We start from the raw sequence: 27408 nt of genomic DNA, 5'->3' as shown, positions 1-27408 counted from the left end.
TTGCAATGAGTAGATTTAATCCTGCAAAATGAAAACTGTTCTCTTGGTTTGTTTTTCCCCTATCTCAGCACCTTTTGTCAGGGTTTTCACCTGTTGTCCATTTAAATCTGGTCTGGACTGCAACTGGGGTGAAAAAGGCAGTACCTAAGTGCCTGGTCCCACGTCAGGGCCCAGGAAACTTACCTTTTCCCTAAATTCCCTCACAGTCCTTTTAAACCAAACCAAACCCAAACAATCCGGGGGGGGGGGGGGAATAACCACTTAAAAAACACCAAAAACAAAAAACAAATCCCGAAGACACAACCCTATCACCCAAAATACTGAAATGGAAAACAAATCTAGTCTCCGGAGACTTGGTCTGAAACATACCAGAGCAGGAACTGGGCAAGGTGGCCAGAAATGTATTAGTCTGGGCAAGTTTTTGACCCCGTTGAGGAAAAAGCTGACATTTTCTAAATAACAATGTGGGCAGATAACAACCACATACAAATCATGTGCTGTTGTTGCCTAAACTTGAGAGTAGGGTTAGGAATCTTGTGGACTCCCTCTCTCCGAAAAACATGAGATGTTATTTCTGCCTTCAGCTCTTAGGGTCTCCTGCTCCAGGTGGGACACACCTAGCACTGCAAGCTGGTCACTGCCCCTATCTTGAAGTCTGCCCGCCACTCTCAGGCTCAAAAATCATTCTTAAGGTCAAAAGGATTCTTAGGGTCAAAAGGACAGAGTAAGACATATGAGAGGAGGTCTCGGCGGGACGTTCTCAGGGATGCACTGGGATCTCAGCTGGAAGCACCCAGGATACCAGTGTCAGGGGCAGTATCTTCACATCAATAATTTTGCCATTGTGGAAGCTGAGGTATGAGGTATGAGGTATCCAACATCAGATGACTCAGGACACCCTGAAGCCTATGTTATGTTCCTTTATTAGGCTGCCTAGAGCTTGAGGGACCTGGGAGGCTCAAGGGGGTGATGCAGAGAAGCTGGATGCCTTGGAGCATCGCCAAGGTGATACAGGAGATGCAGGAGGCTCCAGCTCCTTCTTCTGATGTTGTTAATATTCTGGATTTTCATTGTTGATGCTATTGTTTTAGAGGAAAGAGGCAGTGCTTCTCCAATTTTTACTATGAATATGAATTACCTGGGGATCTCATTACAAGGCAGAGTCAGATTCATTAGGTATGGGATAAGGCCCGAGATTTTGCATTTTTAACAAGGTCCCAGATGATGCCACAGTCATGCTTAGAGTAGCGAGGGACTAAGGATTTAGAAGATTGGGGTAAATCATAGTCAGAGGCAGCTAAGACAGGCAGAGACTGAGGATTGGTACCCTGGAAGAGAGAAAAAAAAGAAAAAAACAATGGCGACACACAGAGTCAGAGGCTGGGGTGGGATCAGAGAAAGTCAGGGTGACACGAAGAGAGCCAGAGAAGAGAATAGTTAGGGAAGGAGAGAGAGGCAAAGGCAAAGAGACCAAAGACAGAGAGAATGGCCAAAACAGAACTAGAGTCAGGGAGAAGGACAAGGTGAGAGGCTAAGGGAGAGAGGATGGAGCTGGCTGTTGGCAGCTCATGACCACCCCTGCTCCAGCAGTGAAGGGGTTCGCAGATGTGGTAGGACACAAACTGCAGAGTGTAGAGGAGATCTCTCACCCCCAAACCTATCAGCCTTCCCACCCCTGTACCATCCTCTCCTTGTTCCCTCTAACCTGTGACTTGGAAACCATTTCCACTGTGCTCCTGCCTTCCTCTCAGGAAACTTCCATTACTGATTTTCCCTTCTCTCTTCCGGGTAGTCAATCTCTCTCTCTCAACCAGACCCTTCCCAGCAGGTTTGAACCATGAACAAATTCTCTCTCTCAATCTCTCTCTCTTTTTTTCTCATACAAATATTTATCATTTATCAACCCCTCATCTCTTTCTAGCCCCTGTCCTATTCCCTCCTCCTTTTCACAAACTTCTTGAAAGGATTGTCTGTACTTATTCCTGCCCCCACTGCTCACCCCAGGTAGCTCTTGCTAAGATTACTATTGGTGCACACCTTGCTAAATCCAACGGTCACTTTCCAGTCCTTATTTTCATTTCATTATCAGGTTTTGATCCTTTTTTTAATCTCCCCTTCTCCTTGCTGGCATCTGGGACACCACATTCCCCTGGTTCTCTCCTTGTCTTTCTGCCTGCCCCTTCTCTGACTCCCTTGCCATCTCATTCTCCATTTATATTGAGAGGGTCTCAGAGTTGGGACCTGAGCCCTCCCTTCACCCAGTACTCACTTTTGAGTTGATTTCTTCCAAACCCACAGCCTCAATTATCTTCTTTACACCAATTTACCTTCCAGCCCAGACATCCCTTATGTACTCTGGACCTGTATTTAGGTCCATACAATGTCTACTCACCATCTTCACTAGGCACCTCAAACTCAATGCGATCAAAACCAAACCTACGTTCTTCGTGTCCTCCTGAACCAGTCTTCTTCACTGTTTCCCCATCACAAAAATCAGCAGCATCTGTCTGGCTGTGCGAGCCAGAAGTGGCGCTATCAGCCTTCACATCTCACTTCCCCTCACTCCCATCTCCCGTATCCAGTTCTCATCAAACTGCCAACTTTATCCCCAAAAGACTATCCATTTCTCTCATTTCCACTGCCACCATCCTAGTTCAAGCCACCATCACCTCTCCCGTGGATGATGGCAATGCCTCCCTCCAATCTACTTCCCACCCCACAGCCAATGTGATCTTTGCAAAATGCCAATCTGGTCATGTCAGCCCACACTGTGTAAGACCCTTCAGCACCCTCCCTTGGCTCTGAGAATAAAAGGACAACTCCAGGAGACTTTTCTGGGATCATCTCACCTCACTTACCCTCTGGGCCTTTCGGCTATACTGGCTTTCTTTCAGCTTCTCAAATACCAAGTTCCTTTCTACCACAGGACATTGGCATGTGCTGCTTCCACTATATAGAAATGTGCTCACTGTCTAAGACAGTAGCCATTAGCACATGTGGCTATTGAGTACTTCAAATGTGACTAGTGCAACTGAAGAACTGACTTGTTAATCTTATTTAATTTTAATTAATAAAATTTAAAATGTTAAAAACTGATATTCAATTCAGTTGGAAAAAGTCAAGTATGCTTGCAACATTTGGGTATGTGAATCAGTTTTGCAACTCTATTTTTTATGAAATCTAAATATAGATCCAAGTATTTATGGTGGAAAATTTAGTTTCCAAATCAAGATAGGCTATAAGTATAAAAATACACAAAGAATGTTGAAGACTTGGTTTGGAAAAAGAATGTAGAGTTCATTAATGATTTTTAGATTGAGTACATGTTGAAAAGAGAATATTTTGCGTATATTGGTTAAAGAAAACATATGATTAAGGTGAACATCACCTGTTTCATTTTACTCTTAAATGTGGCTACTAGAAAGTTTTAAATTACATATATGGCTGGCATTAAATTTTACTGGACAGCACTGGTCTGGAATGCCCATTCTCCCTCTCTTTGTCTTAGCTCTTACTTATCCTTCAGAGCTTGGCTCAAATATCAGCTCCTCTGAGAAGTTTCCCTGAGATAAAGTCTTTTATTTTTTTTTTTTGCTTTTGCTCACTTTCATAGCCACATGATTGGGCCACTGGTTGCCTACCCTTTGCTCTGTCCATTTATGACTTTACATTGGCTTTTGTGATTACTTGATTCATGCCTATCTCCCCCACCGACCTCTAAGCACTATGAGGGCAGGGCCTGCATTGGCCTGGCTTCCCATTGGAAACCAAATACACGGGCTAGAGCCTGGTACACAAAGGCTGCCCCTGGCCACTTCAGTGCCACAAGAGGTCAACCCATCCAGTGCACTGCCTTTGGGAAGCACTACTCTCAACCATCTCAGAGCGCCAGAGGGCCCTAGAAGTGCCACCATAGCCCCCGAGTATATAGGGTCTGCCTCTTCCAGACAGAAAATCCTCTTTCACAGTTGATCAGAATCCCTCCTTCTGCAAGCTGGGCAAGACCCTCTTGTTCCATCCTTAGAGGTAAACTTTAATGTGTATGCCAATCACCTGGGAATCTTGTTAAAAATGCAGACTCGGGTTGATTAAGTTTGGGATGGTCCCTGAGATTCTCATTTCTAACAACCCCCCTGATGATACCATCACTGCTGGTCTACAGACCCCACTCTGAAGTAATCAGGCTGTAGAGAACCTGGTTCCCACTCTCAAAGTATTCCCAAAGTTTTCCTCCTGCTCTGGACCCTCTGTCTAGGAGGCCATTTGGGTTCTCTTGAAATTTAGCTCTGTCCCTTCCTGCTCCCAGGCATGCCCCACCAGTCCCTGCACCCTGAAGGAACATGGTGTCTGTGGAGGCTGCTATCTTTTTTTTTTTTTTTTAAATTTGAAATAAATCTTTAAGCAGTTTTCAGAGTCAGGTCAGCCCTGAAAGGTACCGTGGATGTGTTACATATGCTCTCCAATGATAAAGTCACACAGCTGCAAATACTCCACAGGGTGGGAAGAAGGCTTCTCCCCCTCGGACCCCAGCAGTCCTCAAGCTCTGGTTCTGATCTGTCACTCCCAGCAGATCCCATCAGCTCCTCCAGAAGTTTCCCACTCTGCATGGTCTTGTCCTGGATGCCGGAAATGTCTTCTCTGACATGTCCAGTGGAAGCATCTTAAAGCGAGTGCGTGCGGCTGGGCCCACTGCCGGAGCAGAGCTCGCCCTTTCTCCTCCCTTACTTTTCCACACGCTGACGTCCGAGGGATGGAACTTTCTTCTGGAAGTCTCAACGGGGTGTGTGTGTATGTGTGTGTTACATGCACAACCGTGCATGTGTGCACACGTGTACAAGTATGTATGGTCACACTCCTGGACATGGGGTTTGCATGTTTGTGTATCTAAGTGTGTGCGCGCGCGTGTGTGTGTGCACATTGCCCCAGATGCTCCAGTTCAGTAAAGCTTTTATCATACCGAGCAGCGCTGGACTCTTTCTGCACAGGCTTGGAAGCTGAACCTTGTCCCTAGGTGGGTCCTGCAGATGTGACCGGTGCCACTGTCCCTTGGTGCTGCTGCTGCTGCTGCTGCTGCTGCCCCTTGTGCCTCCGAGAGCCAGCACCCGCCTCCTTGCTCTCCTTCCTGTTCAGGTACCTGTTGGCGCGCTCCCGCCGGCCCTGGCCTCCCTTCCTCCTCTTCTGCCCTGCAACCCCAAGAGCAGGAAGGATCAACAAAGGGCATCCCAGCCGCAAGCTGGGAGGCCCTGGGCATGGCCACGGGCCCTAGGAGGGGAATGGTGAGGAAGCTGGGCGGGCGGGCAGGGGGACGGGGAGGAGGCCTGGAGGTGCCCACGCCTTAGACAGTCAGGGTCACCCAAGGCCTCCTCTGACCTGCAGCCGCTTCAGAGGACCCTGCGACATGGGTACTAAGAGGGCGTCCCAAGAGCCTTTTCGCCTTTCATTCTTTCTCCTCGTGTTGGTCCCAATGGGCCAATAGCACTTCCAGTGTAGCTTTCAGGAAAGGCAGGACAATCCCCCTTCCCCCCACCTCCAACCCACCGCCTCCACTTGCAGCCAGGCAATGAGCAGCAGTAACCTCCTGGCAGGCTGTGTGGCCTTGATCAAATCCCCACACCTCTCTGGGTCTCTGGGAGAGGTGCCCCCTCCCCTGCCCCATCTGACCTTCTAGCTCCAGCCTCTGCTGATTCACAAGAAATGGGGAAACTGGAGGGCTCATGACCACAGAAGCTTTCAACCCCACCGGGCAGAGTTTGGGTCACTGTACCCTGCAGGTACATGGCCCACAGCTCCAGCAGCACGGGGTCCTGAGTTGGGAATGCCCCATCTGCTCTGAGGCCCTTTCCTGGGCAATGGGCAGGAGGCAGAGGGGTCACCCCCATGGCTGGTGCCTGAGCCCCACCCCAGGAGGCTGCTGCTGCTCACCCTCAGGACACGGCGTCCTCTGCACGGTGCACCTGCGGGTCTCCCTGGTTTCGGAGCAGACGGTGTGGTCCCCCCCAGGGGCATGGAGCACCTTCCGCGTGCGCCCCTCGGAGCCCCTCCGGAAACCACAGAGCTTCTTCTTCTTGGAGCACGGCCCCCACAGAGACCACTCGCTCATTTCACATTGTGCTGGTTGGAAGGAAGGGAAAAAAAGGAAGAGAAGGACCCGGGGTGGGGATCACATCTCCTCCTCTGGCCCAGAATCCCCAGGGGAGCTTCCCCACCTGCTCTCCGCCTGGACCTCAGGCCAGAGGCACCTTTAGTCCACAGGGCAGGAGAGGCCTGAAGAAAGAGCCAGAAGGGGTCTGCACAGTGCCCCAGCCCAGGCACTCCGGGCCAGATCCCCTCCCGGGCCCTCCTCCTCGGGCCCTGGCCCCTCCGCCTGCGGTGCCTGACCGGGCTTACCAGGACTGCTGCACTCCATGGTGCCGTTGGCAGCTGCAGAGCCCTCGGGACAGGCTGGGTAGCAGCGGCCCTTGTGCAAGTACAAGCTCTCCTTACACTTGGTGCAGAAGTTGTGGCTGAAGCAGGCCTCGCAGTGCTCAATCTTGCATTCTGAGGAGAGGACCAGATTGGGGGCCTCTGGTTCAGCCTGGAAGGGACGTTTCCCCTCATCCCTGTCCTCAATACCCACCTTGGAGGCAGGATGGTGGCCTAGAGCCACAATTACTTTGACGGGAAAGGGAGGCCGGAGCAGGGAGAAAGCTGGACTGGCCACTCCTGTGGGCTGGTGGGGACCTCCGCCATGGCCAGTCAACCACCACCCAAACCCAATCCCAGGCTCTGGATCCAAGGTGAGGCCCAAGAGGGCCAGTGTCAGAGGACACGGGCTGGGCCTCTGGGATTGGTGGGGGTGGGAGAGAAGTGTCACAGCGGCCCACAGCATCCCAAAGGGGCCATCCTAATCAAGGTGAGCTGAGAGAAGCCATGACCCGCTGCTAGGGGCTGTGGGTCTCCTCATCCTCCAATACGGGATATCTACAACATCCCAAATCCTGGTTGTCCTCCTGGCAGGGGCAGAAAAAATCTGCTTGAAGGAGGGGGAGCAATCCAAGGGCAAATTCCTCTCCCCCTGCAAGGCTGAGTTCCAGGAACCACCCTGGTTTGCCTCCTGGGTCCCTCCCTGACACCCTCCTGCCAGCTCTGCCGACTCTGGGAAACGGGAGGAGGGTGGGTCACGCTGGGCTTGGCTGGAAACCGGCAGGGTCTTTCACAATCTCTCCCTTCCCAGATTGTGGGCAGAGCTGACCTCCTCCCTGTCCCTGGCACCTGAGGCCCAGGCAGCCAGTTTTCCCAGGAATTGGCACAGTCAGGAACTCCCTAAACCCAAATACCCAGAGGACCAGGAGGGCAGGCCCAGGGTACTACCTCCATCTTCACAAGCTCCCCATCCCCACCCTCTCTGTGCCTCTGTGGCTTCATCTCAGCCTCACCTCTCCCATTCCTCCCTCCCTGATGCTTTGATGCCTCCGTTTGGTTGCAGGCAAAATAAGAACAATAGTAGCAACCATCTATTGAGTGCCAGATGCTCAGGCTCTATATATGCATCGCACAACAATCCCAGGGAATAAAAACAAGTCTTCTCATTCTAAACACGAAGCTTTGGGAGCTTGAGATGTTAGCGCCAAATCACACAACGAGTAGGTACCAGGGTTGAGATTAGAACCCAAGTCTGCTGAGCCTGGGCCAGCCATCTGAGGAAATGATCTTAGCCTTAATGTTGTCAGTTCAGAAAGGATATCATGACTTTTGTTCTATCTCCCTACAAAGGCTGTTGTGAGGCGCAAATGTTATTAGATCTGAAAATGTGGTCTGAACTCCGAGGCACTGGCCACATGAGAGGAGGTGTTGGCACTGCTTCCAGGAGTGGGTTCGCTGCATGCCCCCCAGCACATCGCAGCTGTGGCTACAGAGATGGGGATGGAGATACAGATAGCACGTGCCACATATGAGGAACCGTCGCTGGTGTGGGACAGCAGGAGCCAAGTGAGAAGTCCTGGGCGGGGGTGGGGTGGGGAGAGGGTGGAAGAGCAGGCAGCGCCCAGCCTGAGCCGGCTTGGAATTTTCCCTGCAGTCAGTGTGGAGCTGACAGCGGTTTTTAAGCAGAAATGCAATGGGATCGGTGGTGTGTCTCAGAAGCATCCTTGCGGCTGCAGCGCGGAGGGCGGGTGAAGGGCCAGTGAAGGGAAGAAGATGAGGGATGGAGGCCAAATGAACAGGGCATTGCAATGGCTCAGGAGACAGGTGGCTGTGAAATAGAAAGAAGATGGAGTATATAGGATTGGGTCATCAGATGGATGGGGTTTGCTGCAGAAGACTGTGGCTTAGGTGACAGGTTGGGATCACTGAGAATACAGGGGATACAGGTGGGTGCAAGTTTGGAAAGAGGACATGGGGGGGTTCTGTTGTGGACATGCTGAGCTGTACGTTTGGGTGTATATATATACCTGGGGAGATATCTGGTCAGCTGGAACCTTGCATCAGGAGCTCAGGAGAGTATTACTTAGGGAACCTCATCTCCCCTCCTCAGCGCCCCCTCTAGCCCTCCCTCTGGTACCAACCGTTCAAAGCACCCACCCCCAGTGCCCAGAGCCCCTGGAGCCCCTCCCCGGCGATGTCCACACTCACTGATACACTTGTTCATGTCGGGGTTGCGGGCATCGAAGTATCCAGGAGGGCAGGATGGCAAGCAGACGCCCACCTGGCGGATGTCGTTCCTCTCCAGCAGGATAAACAGCTTGGGCGAGCACTTGAGGCAGCCGTTGACCTCCGAGCAGAGCTCGCAGCCTTTGGCGCAGGCCTGGCTCCCCTCCACACTGACTGCAGGGGTGAAGCAAGGGTGAGAAGGCGACAGGCCAGACTCCCCATCTTTCCCAGGCTCCCGCAAGGATGGGAAGGGAGTTGATCGGAGTTTCACTCTACAGCACTGGCTTCCTCAGAGAAGGCCCGGCCAGGGCAGCAGCTCTCTGCAAGGCTGCTTTACAGACCTTCCCAGTATCCTTTCTCAAGGGCACTAGCACAGACACTTGGAACAAGAGCTTCCATCCATCCCACACGCCTCCCTAGCTCCAGGTACCATACAGGCTCACCCTCCAGGCTTGTCCATAACTCCCCAGGGAAGCAGCAGGGGCTATGCCTGCCCAGAGACAGGAAGATAACTGGAATAACTGAAGTCTAGACCAGTGGTTCTCAACTGGGGTGATTTGGCCCCCAGGATACATTTGGCAACATCTACAGGCATTCTGATGGTCATGACCGGACGGGAGGTGCTGCTGGCATCTAGTGGGAAGAGCTCAGGGGTGGTGCTCAACATCCCGCAGCGCACAGGGCAGTCTCCCACAACAAGGCATTACCTGGTCTGAAATGTCAATGATACCACAGTTAAGAAACCCTGGCTAGGGCGGGCCATGGTGGCTCAGCAGGCAAGAATGCTCGCCTGCCATGCCAGAGGATGCAGGTTCGATTCCCGGTGCCTGCCCATGTAAAAAAAAAAAGAAAGAAACCCTGGCTAAACCTGGCAGGTGAACTCACTGCCATCCCTCCCTACGTGGGATATGACTCCCAGAGGTGTAAATCCCCCTGGAAATGTGGGATAGAACTCCTGGGATGAGCCAGGACCTGGCATCACCCTTCTTGACCAAAAGGGGGAAGAGAGAAATGAAACAAATTAAAGTGTCAGTGGCTGAGAGATTTCAAACAGAGTTGAGAAGTTATCCTGGAGGTTATCCGTATGCATCGTGTAGACATCCTTTTCTAGTTTAAGGTGCATTGGAGTGGCTAGCTTACCTGAAACTGTTGAAATGTGTTCCAGTAGTCTTGATTCTCAAAGACGATTGTATAACTATATAGCTTTTACGATGTGACTGTGTGATTGTGAAAATCTTGTGTCTGATACTCCTTTTCTATCCAGGGTATGGACAGTTAAGTAAAATAATAAGGATAAAGGGGGTGCAAGGGTAGTTCAGTGGTAGAATTCTTGCCTGCCATGAGGGAGACCCGAGTTCGATTCCTGGCCAATGCATTCCCCCCAAAACAAACAAGCAAAACAAGCAAACAAACCCCAAAACAAAAAAATCAACAAATGGTGCTGTAATAATGGGATCCTCACATGGAAAATAATAAAATGTGACCCTGCCATACAGTATACAAAAAAAAAAAGAAGAAGAAAAAATAAATAAATAATAGTGGAGGGGAAAAGGGGGTAAAAAAACTGAATAGGTTGAAATACTAGTGGTCAACAAGAGGGAAGAGTGAGGGGTATGGGATAAATGAGTTTTTTCTTTTTATTTCTTTTTCTGGAGTGATACAGATGTTCTAAGTGATGAATACACAAATATGTAATGATATTCTGAGCCACTGATTGAATCTCCTGGATGGACTGTATGTGTGTGAAGATATCTTAATAAAAATATTTTTAAAAAAAAGAAACCCTGGCTTAGAACCATCCTTTGGGGGAGTGGAATCTCCAACCCTAGCATGAGCCTCAGACTTCTCATTTTATCCCCTTGTTTACTTGTTCAAGCAATACTCACTGAGCCCCTCCCAGGTAGGGGGCAGAGTGTGAGTGCTGGAGACATGGAGGCAAATAAGCCCAGCCACTCTCTAGAGAAGTAGATCTTCCAGGGGAGCAAACAGACCCACAAACAGGCAGATGCTGACAGCCATGTGGCTAAGCATCAGCAGGCCCATAAAGAAGAAGGGGAACGGTTTCTCAAAGGAGGTGCCATTGGGCCGCCTCTTGAGGATTAGTACAGAGATGTCAGTGAAGAACTGCAGATAAGGGCACTCTAAGAAGCAAGATCACGGAGGTGTCAAACAGCCCAACGTTTGGCGGAGGTGGGATGGGAAGTTGAGTGATGAAAGAGGTGTTCATCTTTAAGGCTCTTTTATATCAGGCTAAGGAACTTGGATTTGATCCTGCTAGGCAGCATTTCCCAAGGAATGCTCCTTGGAACAAGATTCCCCCAAATGTTAGCAGGAAGATGTGAAGGAAAAGGTGTATTGCATCAAGAAAGACCGAGAACCACTGCATGAACAAATCTAGACAGGAATCTTTATGCAGGGCTCCTTCCAGTTTTTATAATGCTTCTGTGCAGTGAGTCTCTAAGAGAAGGTCAGAGTGATTGCATTTCCTAAACATTTTGGTCACAAAATGCTTGTTTTACAGAGCTTTTCAAAAGGCCTGTGTTTGTCAGAGCTGTCTGGATGGCGGAGAGCCATTGGAAAGTTTTAAGCAGGGGTGAGACCTCGTCAGGTTTACTTATTGGAAAGATCCTTCTGGAAGCCAGATCGGGGACCAGAGACAGAGGAGCAGTCAGGGGGAAGCTGACATGATCAGTGAGGAAGCCTTACACAGTGTTCTGTTTGGTGGAGACACAGAAACAGACAGATTGGAGAGATGTTTTGGGAATACAATTGGTAGGGCCTGGAAACCAACAGGAGGCAGGGAAGGGGGAGGAGTCTGGGGTGATTCCAGGCTTCTGATCTAGGGGATGCGGGAATGGAATGGGGGACCGGTCTCAGGAAGAGGTCATGGGAAGAAAAGCAAGAGGAAGGAGAGTGATTATGAGCTACTTAGGAGGAACCAGGCAGCGAGAAGCTGGAGACACGAGGCTGGAGACAGATTTGGGGGAATCAGAATAGAAGCGGCAAGAAGTGGCCCAGCCAAGTGGAAGTAGGCCCTGGGTTTCAGGGTCAGCTGGACCTGAAGTTAATTTCCAGCCTTGACCCTGAGCAAAACACCGAGCCTTGTGTGCCTGCCTTTCCATTCCTGAGAAAGGGGGATGAGGATGGCCCCCCTGCAGAGCTACTGTGGGGAGTAAATGCTCCAAGTATGATTCCCAAGTTCAGGGCAGGAGAACAAGTAAGAGTTAGGAAGGGCAGCAAAAGAAGGGAGCATGAGAACAACCACCACCACCACGGCTTATGACGAAAGACCAAGCGCATATGACGTGGCAGGCCCTGTTTGCAATGCTCTACAAATACTAACACATTTAATCCTTACGACAACCCGGGAGGTAGATGCTATTATTATTATCCTCATTTTTAGGAGAAATGGCGAGGTGCAATGACTTGATCAAAGGTTCCACGGCCTGTAAATTGTTTCAGGCAGAAGGAACAAAGTGTATGCAGGCCAAGGGTAGGGCTGTGGCGGGGGTGGAGGTGTGGAAGCTGGAAGTATGGCTAGCCTGACTTTTTAAAAAAATGTAAATTTTTTTGCATAGAATCAATGTTAATATTTAATTAATCAACTAATTAAAGAATTAATATTATTCTTGTTGGTTTAGTCACTGTAGAGCAAAAATACTCCAAATGGTCTACCGAAGTTATGAGGGAGTCCTTGGAATTATTTTTCCACTTTGGGCCTTTATTCAAATAAATTACAAGTTAACAAATCATTGTAGATTTTGGGTACCAGTTCTACCTCAGAGATATTAAATCTCCTAATGCTCATACAGGTTTTTACTTAATTCATTGTTGGAATGAATACCCCTTCTAGATTTCTGCCATATTTTCAACGACCGAAGAGATTTGGGTTTCCGCCTTGCAGCCCTCCACAGCTGTGCTCCCACACTCATCTATTCCTTTGTGATCACAGATTTGCAAAGGGTCAGAATCCTGAGGCCCATTTCCCATTCGACCAGCACCAATTCTGTGTGCATTTTTCTTCCGATTTATCAATCACACCGCAAGAGAATGTGAGGAACACAGGGATCTGATATTCATTCGGTATGGCCAGAGTGTGGAACCAGTGGCCAGGGACGAAGCTGGAGAGGGAAGCAGGGGCCAGACAAAGAGGGGTCTTGAGCCTTTACAAAGGAGTTTCAGATATCCTGAAGGCAATAAGGAATCATTGGGGTGGGGGTGGGAGTGGGGGTGGGCTTTAAAATAGAAGACATGGTCAGGATTCCATTTTAGAAAGATCACCCTGTAACAAGAAGAGTGGATTGTAGAGGGGCAAAAGTGGAGGCAGGGAGAACCTTTAGGGTGAGACGTGACGAAGCTGAGATAGGAAGCGGCCAAGAAGATGGAAAGATCCAGACAGTAGAATCAGCACCAGTATGAATTGGGTGATTGATGAGAGAGAGGAAGGACACAAGTCAAGGATGACATGAGGTGTTGGGCTAGTGTAGCAGGGTGGTCATGGATCCTTTACTGAGAAAGGGACCACGGGAGGAGGAACAGGTGTGGCAAGGAAAATGGGTAGTTAAGTGTTAGCCACGGTGAACTTGAGGTTCCTGTGGGACCTGCAGCGGACAGTGTCCATCAGGCCTTTGACCATTGAGGGTTGGTCCTGAGCTCAACAAAACATTTTGGCTAGAGATTGAGGCAGGGAAGCCTCAACAAGAAAACCGTCATCCCAACCATGGGCGTCCAATGAGATGGCAAGGAGGGTGGATACAGAGAGTGAGAGGAGAAGAACTAGACACTTAGGGGAAGGACAGACAAGAAAGGCCAGCTAATTTGTACATAACCTGGTCATTCCCTGAAACTGTGGGTATTTATGTGACACCTGAGGCCCCGAGTTAGAGCACTGAAGCTATGAAAGCCAGCATTACCCCATTCAGTTAAAAAAGCTGAAAAAGTGATCAGATTTCAGCTAGAGATACAAAAGAAGCTGATCTGGATAGGGCTAAGGTAAATCAGAATACAGGGTCAAGAATGATACGGCCCGTATTTGCAAACTTCAACCTCTGTGCAAGACCAAAAGGAGAGATGTTTTATTTGGTGCAAAATTTGTATTTTGGGTAGCACATTATCTAATTTAATTTGCATGGTCAGATTACTTGAACACCATAATTACATGGCATTTTGAATAGCGTTGGAAGATCTCGTTGGTTTGTACAGGTTAGTGTGAAGCCCCGATATATCCCAGAGTAATTTGGGCAGAGAATAAAAAAAATTCTTGCAAAGTCTCTTTGGGGCACTGGGGAGAAAGGAGGAAATATTAAACTTCCCCATCTGGGGAATTCCTGATGTTCTCACAAAGCAGTGGGGACAACCAATTCAATAGGATGAGCCCTCGATCTTGAGGCTTGCCCCTATTAAGCTTATTTCTGCAAAGGATAGGTTAAGCCTACTAATAATTATGCCTAAGAGTCACCTCCAGAGAACCTCTTTTGTTGCTCAGATGTTGCCTCTCTCTCTAAGCCAACTTGGCAGGTGAACTCACTGCCCTCACTGCTACATGAGACATGAGTCCCAGTGGTGTAAATTTCCCTGGTAATGTGGGACCTGATTCCCAGGGATGAGTTAGGACTCAGCATTATGGGATTGAGAAAGCCTTCTTGACCAAAATGGGGAAGGGAGAAATGAAACAAAATAAAGTCTCAGTGGCTGAGAAATTTCAAACAGAGTCAAGAGGTTATCCTGGAGGTTATTCTTATGCATTACATAGATTTCCCTTTTTAGTTTATGTGTATTGGAGTGTAGAAGGAGTACCTGAAGCTGTTGAACTGTGTTCCAGTAGCCCTGATTCTTGAAGAAGACTGTATAATTACACAGCTTTTACGATGACTGTGATTGTGAACACCTTGTGTCCATTGCTCCTTTTACCCAGCGTATGGACAGATGAGTAAAAAAAAAAGTATATATAAAATAAATAAATAATAGGGGAGATAAAGGGTAAAAATTGGGTAGATTGAAATATTGTGGGTCAATGAGAGGGAAAGGTATGGGGTATGGGATGTACGAGTTTTTTTTTTTCTGGAGTGATGCAAATGTTCTAAAAATTATTATAGTAATGAATATACAACTGTGTGATGCTACTGTGAGCTAGTGATTGTATAACATGGTTGGACTGTATGTCTGTGGCTATTTCTCAATAAAAATATTTTTTTAAAAAAAAAGAAAGTCCAGCTGAGAGGCCAAGAGGCACAGCTAGACAGGTAGGGGATACACAAGGGGCAGATTGCATCCTTGAAGCCAAGAAAGGAGAACATTCCATGGGGGACAGAGGCATCAACATGCCAAACGCTGCTGAGTGGCATGTAAAGAACAGGTTGGTGGAGGCCCTGGTGAGGACATCTTCAATGCAGTGGTGGGGTGGCGAGCAGATGGCAGTGGTTGAGGAGTAAAGGAAGGTGAGGGAGCAGAAAGAAGATGTAGAGCTGTCTCATTCAAGTTGGCTGTGAAGAGGAGGAGAGAACTCAGGAATCAGTGACAGCTGTCACTGGTAATTCAATTTGCGGGAGCGAGTGGACATCCCCGGGAAGAGTGCACAGGGTGAGGACAGGGCTGACGGCTGAGCCCTGGCAATGACTGCATTCAAGCAGAGGGAGAGGGGTTCAGGAAAGAAGCTGAGATGGAATCATCAAAGAGGTGGGAGGTAACCGAGAGAGAACGAGAGGACAGAAAGCAAGTCAAAAGGGGAGAGATCTGCACCCAAGGGCTGGGTGGAGGCCAAGGCTGGTGAGCTCTAAGGCGTATCTGTGGAACTTGGCCATTGGGAGATGATAGAGTGGCCTTGCTGAGGGCAGTTTTGGTAGAATGGTGGAAGCCAAAATCAGTGGGCTGAGAAGAAAGTGGAAGAGAAGGAGGTGGGGAGAACCCAAGGGGAAGGGCAGACCGTCAGACAACAGAGACAGAGAGGAAAGGAGCTGAGAGGGGGGAAAGCGACCAGATCCACAGGTGAGTACATTGATGGCGTAAAGACCCCAAGGAGACAGAAGGATCAAGATACAGAGCTCAGGCTTTGCGGGGGGAGACCAGAGCCTGGGATAGGGGCAAGGGACTGAGGGGACTGAGTCCATGAGGGATTTGGGGGGTTCTGGAAGGGGAGGGAAGGCTCAGCAAGGAGGAGCAGGCAGTGACGGGCAGGGGTCAGTTTAACAGGAAAAGGGATGCTTGTTGAGGGGGATAGGAACCCAGGGGTGTGCTCAATTTAGCAAGGCAAATGATGGGCAGGCAGAGGGTGGGGAAACAGCCAGGGTCGGGGCTTGCTATGGGAGATGGGGGCTCAACCATGGGAACGCAGCCTTGAATGGAGAGTTCCAAGGGGATGGTATGCATTTGGGGAGGGGAATGCATAATAATTCAAAGGGAAAAACAGAGGTTCTTGCATTCCCTAGACATTCACTGCACAACTAACCCATGCCCAGAACCGCTAGGAGCTAGGGATGTCGGGGTAAGAGAAGGAATCCCTGAGCCAGCAGACTAGGTGAAGAGGGTGCTCCAGGCAGTAGGAACGGCCTGCGAAAGGCTCCGAGGCACTGAGTGCCCTAGAGAGTCCACGGATAGAAAATAGGGCTTTATTCTATCAGTGAGGAAGGGGATCACAAAAGGGCTCGGTCCTAGAAGGGTAAAGATGTGATTAGATTTACAGTTTAGGAAGTTCCTTGCAGCTTCTGTGCCTGTGGTGGGAGAAGGCATGCAGGATGCGCAGACTCGTCGGACTGTGGGTCTGCCTGAGAAGGATGGGTGGGCTCAGTGGGGAGGGGGTGTCACGGGAGATAGAGCCACCTTCCCAACTTCTTCACCTGGCTCTGCCTTCCCCACCCCCCACCCCCACCCCCACCCCCACCCTGCTGCCCCTAAGCACACTCTGCTTCCTCTCCATCACAGGCCACCCCACGGAGCCAGGAAGATGAGACTGAGCCCTCTGCAGCCACCCTGCCACTTCTATGCCTCTGGCTTCCCTGTATGAAACCCCTTTCACCTTGATGTTGAGGTGATGGGGCCACACCAGGCACCTACTCCCTGGAGAATGGCTTCTGGCTCACAGTCCACCCCTCCCCACCCCCAGCCCCAATTCTGCCTTCATCCCCAGTGCCCTCACTTCTCCCAGCTCCCCAACTTCCTCATCTCCAGGGACCTTTCTATAAACAAAGGTACTACACACCTGCCTAAAATCTATCAATGGCTCTCTATCACGTACAGAATTAGGCCCAGCTGCCCCATCTGGCCTGAAAAGCTGTCATGAGTGGCTCTCACCCATTCATCTTGCACTGAATGATTTTTATTTCTCTGGATACACCATGCTATTTCACACCTATGTGCCTTGGCTCAAGCTGGTCCTTCCTCCTGGAATACTCCTGTACCTGATTACCTTCTTCAAGCCTCAGACCCAAAGTCACCTCCTCCAGGAAGTCTTCCATAATCTTTCCTCCCTAAAAGTCAGGATGGAGTGAGGGACCCCATGCTCCCAGTACTTGAATCCGTCATGGTAGATATCACCACGTTTGTTATTGTCAGTTACTGTGTCTTTTTCTCCCACTAGGAAGAGCTTTGGAGGGCAGTACCCCTCATTTCTGAATGGGAGACCCGTGGAAAGGTGAGGCTCCATAAGGGGACAGGGCTCCCTGTCCCCTCAACATGTAGGGTTGAGGATGTGGTTAGTGAGACAGTGGCACAGGGCGGTGCTCAGTGAGTGTCCACTAATGTGGAGAGTGGGATTGAATGGGCAAGAGGGCTGGGGTGGGCGGCACTGGGGTCAGTGGGGAATGGAGAGGAACTTGCCAGGAGCCAGGGGGGTGATGACCCTGACTTGGGTGTGGTCTCTAGCCTCAAAGGCTCTGGATTTGTTAAGAGAGACCTGACTTTAGTTGGCGGGAGTTGGGGCTGGGGGCTGGGGCCTTAGGAACAGGACTCAGGAAGAGGGTAGGCAGGGGTCTTGAGGCCTCACCCCCTCCCTCCCTGCAGCTTCCTGGTGCCCAAGCTCATCTGCTGCACATTCGACAAGCTCCAGGCACATCCCCCTGGGAAGAGCCATGATTCTCCATTTCCATCATGAGCTTAGTTCAGACCCTTACTTTCTTCTCACTGGGGCCCAAATATGTCTTTAAACTCGTCTGTTTGCCTTCTGCCTCAAGCCCCCCCCCTCCCCCCACCACCGCTGCAGTGGACCATGCCCCTCCCCTAATTAAAACCTCTCAGAGGCTCCTCCTCACCCACAGATCAAATCAGGTCGGCCTGGCAAAAACCAAGAGCTTCGCCATCGGTGTCTGCCCTTTACTGTGGCCTCATCTCCTCTCACCTCCTGAGACTACTCCCTCCACCCCAGGAGGTTTTTGCTATTCTATCCTGATGGTTGTAAGACCTTGCTTTTAGCAACAAAACCCTTCTTTTCAATAGAAGAGGTCTCCAACATATAAAACAGACGGACACAGCTGCTCCAGTTAAAACCCTCGGGCTTCTCCTGGTTGCCCCCCATTTCCTGAATAAAACACCCTTACACCTCCTCCCAACTCCATGACTTTGGGCCAGGCTGTTCCCTCTGCCTGGAATGACTTTCCTCCCACCCATGCCCTTGTGCCTTGCCTAGAGACTACCTACTCATCCTCAAAAATTCAACTCAGGAGTCACCCCCTCCGGAATCTCCCAGCAGCCCACCCCTCTGCCCGCTCCAGGTTTCCTTCCATCACAGCAGTCACTGTGCGCATTGAAATTGTTTCTTTCCTGCACTTGAGCATGGGTTTCTTGGGATTCGTCTCTAGAAACCGAGGCCAGGGTCTGTAGGTTCTTGATGGACATTTGTTGAATGACCCCAAGGAACGAAGGAAGATTCGGGAAAGGAACAGGGATCCTAAGGATGGTCATTCCAGGGGTGGTCGGAGGTTTCAGACAGAGGATGGGGGCAGAGAGGAGGGACAAAAAGGGGTTCCTATTTCTGGAGGAACCAGGCTCAGCGAAGGAATGGGAGCCCAGGAATCTAATAGGGGTCCTCAGTGCTAGGGATGGTGAAGGGATGAATGCTTAGTGAGGAGCAGGGAAACTAGACAGGGAATGGTATTCATGAAGGGGTGAGGGCTTAGTGAGAAAGGAAGGGGGTCCTGAGTGAGGAGGGGGCTCAGGGAGGGGATGGGTCCCTCAGAGAGTGGAGGGGTAAGAGGATGCTTTCCCAGGGCTCATCATTTCCAGCTAAGAGATGCCCTTTGCTCAACTTCTCCACCGCGTGCAGGGAGATCAGCACTCAGACCCCGAGATCAGCCATTCAGGACCAAAACTAGTCTACAGCTCAGCGTCAGAGCTAAATGGGTGGCTTCTTGCCACCCTGCAGACATGTGCTCACCAGAGGCTGGACACAGTCTACAGGCCTGAGGCTCACACACACCAGCAAGCCCACCTCTGCCCCCCAGCCCCCCAGCACCCCCTATGCATGGTCAGGAGGAGGCCTCAGCAGCTGCATACAGGCATCTTGGTCCTCCTCCTTCCTGACCCCACTGCCCCTGAAACCCTAGGACAGAGTGGGTCACACGTTTATTTATAGAGCAACGAGAAGCGTCCGAGGTCTGTGCAGAGCTTGATACTGTATACCGGTTTCTAAAAATATGTATCTGTTATCTCATCATGTTAGTCTTACTATATTCTATACAATTACGCTTTCAACTCTACCATGATCATTTAGTATCACCTGAATATACTCTGATCCCTCTCTGAGCCTCAGTCCACTTTAGACCCTCACGGCACCCCAGAGTCTCTCTCCCGACCGCACCCCATCCTTGAATCTCACCACCAGTAATGTTTGTTGCTCACATCATTTGATAATAAAAACAATGGTTTAAAGGTTTCAGTAATATGTATGTGTGTGAAGATTTCTCAATAAAATATATTTTTTTAATGGGGAACAAATGTTTTGGTAAGGGCTGGTGGCAATAGCAGCACAACACTGTGAAGGTAAAATCGTGTTACTGATTTGTACACATGAAAGTGATTAAAATGAAAAATTTCGGGTTGTATATGTTACTATAATAGAAATTAAAAAACAAACAAAAAAAGCCATGATCTACAAGTTGCAGAGGGTTTTGAATGTGGCTGCACCAAAAATGGCCCCATCAGAACTGTTGCACTGGATTGGATGAGGTAGTGGCCTTGCTAGGATGGGGCATTTTTGTGGCGGCCAGGCCAGTACTTTTTTTTTTGCATCGCAGGCTCTGGGAATCGAACCCGAGTCTCCGGCACAGCAGATGAGAATTCTACCACTGAGTCACTGTTGCCCGCCCCAGGACAGTACTTTTTGGTTTTCGCACACTAGCGGCCAGCAGGCATGAACCCAGGTCTTCTGACCCCTGGTTCAAGTAGGTGCAAGGCTCTGCATTTGTGAGTGTAAGCGTGACCACGGGTGTGTGCTGCATGAATGTCAGTGGCTTCGCTAAGTATTTTTCTCTGTCATCTCAGAAATGGAGGAAACTGATAATAAACCGCTAAATTGTATCTGGCAACTGATTATAAACCGCTAAACTGTATCTGGCTCACGGAGTCCAAAATACTGGCTGCAGTAGGTGAGAACAGAGAAAATCAAGGCCTTGCTGCTGATTAAACCTAACCGTCTCTAATTGTTAAGCCAGGGATTTTCAGCTTCACCAGTCCTCTGAGCTCCTCTCCCCAGGCTGAGTTCTGGCCTTTGGCAGCTCCAGTGGGGACCCAGCAAGACCCCACTGCCTCTCTACTGTCACCAGCAGACTTTGCCTGGAGGGAAAGGCCTCTAATGCGAAGCAAGAGGTAGCTCGGTTAGACTTGAGGAAGAACTTCCCACCTGTGGGCATGACATCTTTTTACATATATAGAATGAATATGATGAGGCCCTGGGAATCTCAAGCTTTGTGTCTATATCATCGGCTCCTACCCCTCTCCACAGCACAGCCTCTTGCCTGCACGGGCCAGTCCACAACACAATGGGCAGGCTGAGAAGGTTCTGAATCCCCATCACTGGAGACATTAAGCAGAGGTTAAAGGACCCTTGTCGGGAGTGCCTGGTTCAGGATACTGTGGGGGTCAGAGAAGGGAGTGGGGGTCAGACTAACCTTGAATTCTATTAAACGCGGTTTTCAAGGGAACTGGACTCACAGGAATTAGGACACCTGGGTTCCAATACTGACTGTGTGTCTTTGGTCCCTGTTCTTCCCTAGTTTCAATCTCCCCAACTGTACAAGGATAGGATTTGGTTTTGTTGACGCCATGAGAACCCTTTCTTCCAATGACATCTTGCATGGAGCTCATTACCGAAAACAAGTGAAAGGGAAGCTGCTCCGGTTTGAAGGGTGGTAGGGCGAGACCCCGGCCCAGTGGCCTCCCCTTGGCCTCCCTTGCAGCTTTCTGAGTGTCACTGGGCCTAGTTTAAAGATCACAGAGTGGACAGAGTCCAGGCCCCCCTGCTTTGCTGTTGCCACCCCATGCTCTGAGCAAGGGAAGTCCTATTGCCCACGGCCAAGCTGTGAGAGTCTCAGGCCCAAAGGGGTTGCCCTGAGGCCATCTCTGCAAGAAAGGAGCAGTGTCCCTCACCGGCAGTGGGGAAGGGAGGGAGCAGGCTGGGGCAGGGGCGAGGGGGAAGCATTTCCATGGATACAGACAAAGCTGGAGTCATGGCAAAGGGCGTAACCCACAAACTGGAGCCCTACAAGAGAGGGGTTAATCTATGGAGTGGGTAATCTCAACAAATTAATCCACAAACTGGATAATACACCAACAGGATGACCTACTGAGTAATCCACAAACTTATACAAGCTACAGTAGACACCTGCAATAGTCACCATGGAGGATCAAACAAACGGGCAAAGTCCCTCAGGTGTTCAGGGCAGCCCCCTCCCACCCCCACGGCCGGCTGGGGGTCCGCCCCTGCTCCATTACTCACTCCGCCTCTGCCTCTGCCCCTTCAGCCCCCGGCTGCCCGCGGCGAGATGCGTCCAGCTCAGAACCAGAGCCACCACACACAGCCCAAGCCGCATAGTCACTCGCCAGCTCCAGGCCCCTGGTGGGAGGGGTGGTCTCTAGGGGGTGGATGGCGCAGGGCTCTTGCTAACGCCTCCCGGGCTGGGTCAACAGCAGGACGCCCAGGGCTGGGACGTATCCCAAATCCACCATAATCTCAGCTGGGGACAGAAGGGACGTGGGGACCCCCGATCTCCATCAGCCATAAGGAGGTCCAGGGAGATTTCTTCAAAGGCACCTCGGGGTGTCACATGGGAGAACTTTTTGCCACTTCAGTAGGGACTACTCCAAAACACCAACCTGTTTGGGGAGGAGAGAAAGAAGGGTTAATTCTATGGTACTATGGATGACCCCCCAAAAAAAGCACATCTGTGCCTCCTACCCTTCCACTGTGGTCCTCTACCAAGGAGGGTGTGAGAACTTCATGTCTGGACACTACAAGATACCCAACTGGCACCCCTACAGAAAAGCAATCTGCTCCCTCTCCTAGTTTGCAGAATTCCCTAACCTAGGACTAGAGCTGGTTTATCTGAGCAGTTGAAACATATGGACATTCAAGCCAAATTTGAGAATCACTGGTGAATTCTTAATAATAGGAACCAGCTGGCCCCACCCCTGCTTAATACTGGCCATCACCAAAGGGAAGACCGTCTGTAAGTCTACCCGCCAGACCTCATGCTGCAGTAAAATCCCGTCTCTTCAGGGGAAGCACTTTCCAGAGCAACCCCTCAGCCTTCTCCTCCGGGTGCTGAGTCACCCCTGCACCTTTCACCTGTCCTGGAGCTAGAGCAGGGCCGCCCTCCCTCCCCTCCCCTCCCCACAAGCTGGCAGACTCTGCATGGCCCCGTGGTGGACTTGGCGGGAGAAAAGGAAGCAAGGCTCCCCCGGCCACAGAAACTCTGACACAGCAGGTCCCGCGGGCCTGGCCTTTGTGAGAGGATAAAAGAGGCAGCAACGCCCGCCCTGGCCAGAGACAGAGAATGGGGATAATCCCCCAGCCCAGAGAGAGAGCCGGGTCTCTGGACCTGCCGGCCGGCCGGGGTGACAGGGACAACGGGAGATGGTCCCTCCCCCGGATGAGATGTGTCTGGGAAGTTGGATATCTGAGCCTCAGAGCCCAAACTGGGAGTGGGAGGACCAAAACCCCAGTTCAGACTGAGCCCAAATCCTCGCCCTGGCGCGCCCGACGTACTTTCACAAGGGGTCTGTCCGCTCACCGCCCCACGCACTTTCACACCCGCTTCCCACCACGTGGGGAAAATGGTGAACCTTCAGATCTGTGGCACAGAGCCTTTGTAGGTGCCAGAAAAGCATCACCCTCCTTCCATTGGTTATTGATTTTTTGTTATGATTATTTTTTTCTTTTCTTTTTTCTTTCTTTTTTTTTTTTTTTTGGCTATGTGAACTTAAACCAGTCTCTTAATCTCTTTGAAGCACCATGTCCTAATCTATAAAATGGGGATAAATAGGCCGATTTTGCAGAATTGCTCTGAGGATAGGATGAGTTTGGACCTACTAACAAGGAATCTGAAATACTGGAATGAGGGTTGCCTCTCCCACCCCCTGTCCCCATCCTTTCCCCTTTAGGCTCCTCTGGGGCTGAACCACCCCCTCACCTCCCAGGCAGACCCCATTAGAGCCCACCTGCATGGGAGATAAATCATTATCCCACAGGGGAGTTCAGCACCTCCTCTTCGGCCTCTCCCACCAGCTTTGAAGGCTAGACACACTCAAGTGGTTAAGCTGCCTGTGAGAAGTGTTTACACGAGGCTGATGGATCCCACCTGGTGCTGCAGCAGGAGCCAGCAGAGATGCCCCCAACCACCCCCAAATGCCCTGCCAGCTGCCAGCCCCTCCATTCCGCCCCCCAGTACTCCCTGCGTGACCTGCCATAGCTTTCCAAACCTCCCCAACCCCCAGTACACTCTTTCTTTATCCACAAAGTGTGGGCTTCTGCTTGAGTTTCTTAAACTGGGGTCTTTGGCCCCAGTGGCATAGTATCAGAGGTCTGCTGATTAACATGATGTTGAAAGGCATGAACTTCAGTCAGACCACTTGGCTTCAAATGTTGGGCTCTGCTACTAATTAGCTGTGTTGCCTTGGGTTAGTTCCTTAGCTGCTCTGAGCCTGGGTTTCCTTATCTGCAAGAGGGTTGTAGTTTTCATGTACAATAAAGGGGTTAAAAACATGCAGCTGCTTAGAAACAGTGCCTGGCACATAGTGAGGACTCAATAATATTTATTGCATCTCCTGTAAGCAAGGCTTCATTTTGTGTCTCCATTCCAATGGTCATCTGAAAAACAATCTCGATATTTTCTGCATCATCTCAATAATAACCTTAATACTGAGAAGTGCCATGCAATTTCCATGTTTGCATTTATCTGCATGGTTGATTACCCCGGCATCAAAGTAATCACTTAAAAATGACAGCGTTTACCATTAAATGCAGCATTTCTCAAACTGAGATCTGAGGACCCCTGGCAGATACATTCTCAGGGTTCCTTGAATTCTGACAGTTGGCAAACAATGGAAGAGAAGACCACATCAGACAAACTTGATGTCCAATCCCAGGTCTGTGAGACTTGGGTCTCACTGTGAGATCATTTTCCGTGGGGCTTTGAGGAAGAAAAGTTTTCCCGTTCCTCTCAGCATCCCTTGTGCTTGTCCGGCACAGCACCTGGCATGTTGGGCTTCGTGCTCAGCAAATGTGAATGCCCTTCCTCCCTCCTTCTACTCCCCCTTAAATTCCCCTTCAGTTCTCCGTTCTTGGCTTTCACACTACCCTTGCCACACTCGCCCAGTCCTTACCAGCAAAGACCTTCTGTCCCACTCCCACCTAAATCTCCAGGGAAGCAACAATCTCAGATGGGACATGGGAAGGAGGATTCTGAAGCTCACTGGAGCAAGTGACATGGTCCTTCTTCACCTCTGTGATGGGAAGAGCTTCAAATACTTTCAAATACATATGTCTATGGAATCAACCCTGAAAAGAGGCTGAGGGTTAATATATACGAGGAGGTACAAGCAACCTCTGCAAAGCTGGATGTAGAAGGGGCAAACCGGAGGGCAAATGCCCCAGCTAAATGGGGCACATCTGAGTCAGCGCCAGCTGGTTGTTAACAGGCAGAAATCCTGCCCCGACATTGCCAGATCTTCTGATGTTTTTAAAAGAAGAGTTGAAAAATTCAGAATATGATGTGAAATCTGATTTTAAGTGCTCCACAGGCTGGCATCAAGCCCCAGGGGGGCACCGGACCCTGCCCTGGAGGCTCACACACACTTGGGCTAGGGCTGAGAGGGGAGAGGACCTGACAACATTTTTTGTAAGTGGCCTGCCTCCTTTCTATTAGTTTCTCTGTCTGATTGCCTCTGGGCCTCAGGCTCCCTGGCCTAGGCAGCTCCTCTATTGCACCCACCACCCTGCACAGAGCCAGAAATGGAGGATGCTGGGCGAGGTCAGGGCCTCAGGCTTTGGTCTGGGTAAGGAAGGGCTCATGTCCGCACCCCTGTCAAGGTGGGAGTCAGGGATTCACTTTCATTAGGTGCCTGGCACCATCCACCATGTTTTAGGTCCTCATTTACTCTTCCCTAAAACTTTAGAAGCAAGGCAGAACCACTCCTGTTTTACAGAGGGTCAAACCTGGCACTAAGAGGTTAAGAGTCTTGGGGTACAGACATGGTCAGCTAGAAATGGTTTTGCTACCCAGGACTGGCCGACAGGAGGATGGGGTAAGGGGCAAGGTTTCCAAGGATGCGGGGGTGGGGTGGGGGGAGACCCAGGTTGGGGAAGGGACCCAGGGAGGTGGGGAAGGGCTTGGGGACAGAGGTAGAGCTGGGGCAAGAGGCTAAGGAGAGAGACCACAGGTGGTAAATGGTCTGGGGAGGGGGACACAACTAGGGGAGGAACCGAGGGTGGGGATTCAGTCCTAGCACAGAGCTGGAAAAACCTTTACCTTTTTGCCTGCAATACCATCAGGATAAATTGGTACTCCGTCTTAGGGCAGATACAGACCCCAAATGTAAACCATCAGTTCTCGCTGGCTCTCTCCAGGACCGATTACGGACTGGAGAGGTTTGGCTGGCAAGCCGGTGCGGTGCGCGCCGGCATAACTGCTGGGTGGGTGGCGGCACCAAGTAGGCGCCCGCCCGACCTGTCGGGATTAGCATACCCGCCAGAGCCAAGCCAGGTGCTGAGGCCGCCCTCCCCCCACTCCCCCTGCCAAGTCCCCTCGTCCCAACACCAAGGGCAGCAGAGAAAGCCTCTTTCACGCTCGTCCACCACGGTCCACCATGACCACCCTAATCGCATAGATTCTTTTACCCTTCCCACTATTCCGAAGAGGTCCAACAGGTCCCGGGGAGGGGAAGCGGACCCGAAGACTCTTTGGGTGCCCCCCACCCCAACCCCAAGATCCAGAAGAATCTCCCAGGTCTGAGAGGCCGGTTTCACCCGAGGACCTCTGCTTCCAAGAGCCCGCATCCAGAATTCGCCCTTGCCCTCCCAAGAGACCAGTCTGGGAGCCCGAAGCGGACCCAGCTCGCACCTCTCCCAGCCAAGCGATACCATTAATGCCGGTGGACCCGGGAGCCGCGCCACCTCGCCGCGCACCCCGCCGCAGCGCACGCAGCCTGCCACGTCGGAGCCCGGCCGGGGTTGCGGGACTGGGGTAGTACAGTAACCCCGGGCAGTGGGACAGGGGGACATCCGAGGCTGAGAGACCAGAAATCAAGTGGTTCAGGAGCGGGGGTGGACAGGGCTGGTGAACTTGGGGGAATTCAGAGCCGCATAAAGTGGGAACGGTCACCGGGGGTTGCGGGTTCGAGGGAGCCCCACGGCAGCAACGTGGAGAGGGCTGCCCCCCTGGCCTGAGGGATGACGAAGGCGGCAGGACTGGCAGGAGGGGTCTAGGAGGTCCCGTTTCCCACCCCTGCTGACCCTACAGCTCGGGACCTCTCTTCTCGCTGCCTCACCCACCCCACCCCCGCACCCAGCTTGCCCAAACCCCGACGGGAGGGCCTGTGGCGCCCCCACCCCCACCCCAGGTCCTGGGGAATGGGGCTCCAGGGAGAAGGACGGGGCAGCTAAGAGGGACTCACCTCCGCGCTGCCAGTCGCGGCGAGGGCAGGCCCGGGAGGGGAGAGGGCGCGGCCAGCTCACTCGCCGGCCGCAGGACTGTCCTGGACGCCCCGCTAGCTTGCGCTCCGCCCGCCTGCTCCCAAGTTGCTCAATCTGCGGGCGGCTCACGCCCTCCGGGGCCGGCGCCCCACCCCGCGCATCGGTCCTTTGGGGCGGCTCTGTCCGGCCCTCGCTCCCAGCCGCACACGAGTCTCAATGCTCGGCTGTCCGGCCCGGGCTCTCCGCCCCACTCTCGTGCTCTCCGTCGCGCCTCCGCTCCGCCAGAGTTTCCAGCCCGGAGAGGGGCTAGTCCTCAGCTCGCACGAGGGAGGGAATTCCCCCCTTCCCAGTCCCACCCCGGAGCCAGCCCCCCTTCCCGGGATCCGCAGCAAAAAACGGACTGGAGCGCCGGGCCCGGGAGTCCGCAGCCCCCTCCCGCGAGCCCTTGACCGCAGCTGGGACGCTGAGCTTTGGGCGCGTGGCTGGCAGCGCGACGCGTCCTCCGGACCGTGGCGCAGACCCACTGCCTTACCCCTTGCACACAGCCGGAACATGGGCTGCAACTTTGCGCACCTTTGGGTCAGGAAGCGCGGGGAACCATCCCGAAACCTCGCTGGCCCCATCAGGAACCCGGAAAGTGACAAGCAACAGACTCAGCAAGGCCT

General features: G+C 51.5%; 1 protein-coding gene across 2 annotated transcripts; it reads right to left on the bottom strand.

The window, feature by feature from the left end:
* Positions 1–743: 743 nt before the first annotated feature.
* RSPO1 (R-spondin 1) lies at positions 744–27408 on the bottom strand. 2 transcript variants are annotated; one of them, XM_077137148.1, is made up of 6 exons: positions 27317–27408; positions 21551–21927; positions 8611–8802; positions 6388–6537; positions 5923–6111; positions 744–5183 (listed from the first exon to the last, which is right to left on the bottom strand). In XM_077137148.1, exons 2-6 carry the CDS (start codon positions 21642–21644, stop codon positions 5008–5010), a joined length of 801 nt encoding a protein of 266 aa, XP_076993263.1. In that variant the 5' UTR covers positions 21645–21927; positions 27317–27408; the 3' UTR covers positions 744–5007. The 2 variants fall into 2 exon arrangements, with proteins under 2 accessions (XP_076993263.1, XP_076993262.1); XM_077137147.1 differs by lacking the exon at positions 27317–27408 and adding an exon at positions 26725–26811.

Source organism: Tamandua tetradactyla, chromosome 2, assembly GCF_023851605.1.
Source record: "Tamandua tetradactyla isolate mTamTet1 chromosome 2, mTamTet1.pri, whole genome shotgun sequence".
NCBI classification, from domain to species: domain Eukaryota; kingdom Metazoa; phylum Chordata; class Mammalia; order Pilosa; family Myrmecophagidae; genus Tamandua; species Tamandua tetradactyla.
Note: the sequence above shows the minus strand (reverse complement) of the source record. Positions and strands in the feature narration are given on the sequence as shown.

Bases quoted from the DNA above. Each gene is read 5' to 3' on its own strand.
- RSPO1 (XM_077137148.1), bottom strand. From the start codon at position 21,644: ATGCGGCTTGGGCTGTGTGTGGTGGCTCTGGTTCTGAGCTGGACGCAT. The intron at 8,803-21,550 runs GTGAGTAATGGA...TCACCCCTGCAG, and splicing joins GGGGCAGAGGCAGAGGCGGA to TCAGTGTGGAGGGGAGCCAG. The intron at 5,184-5,922 runs GTGAGCAGCAGC...TTGGGGTTGCAG, and splicing joins GAGGACGCCGTGTCCTGAGG to GGCAGAAGAGGAGGAAGGGA.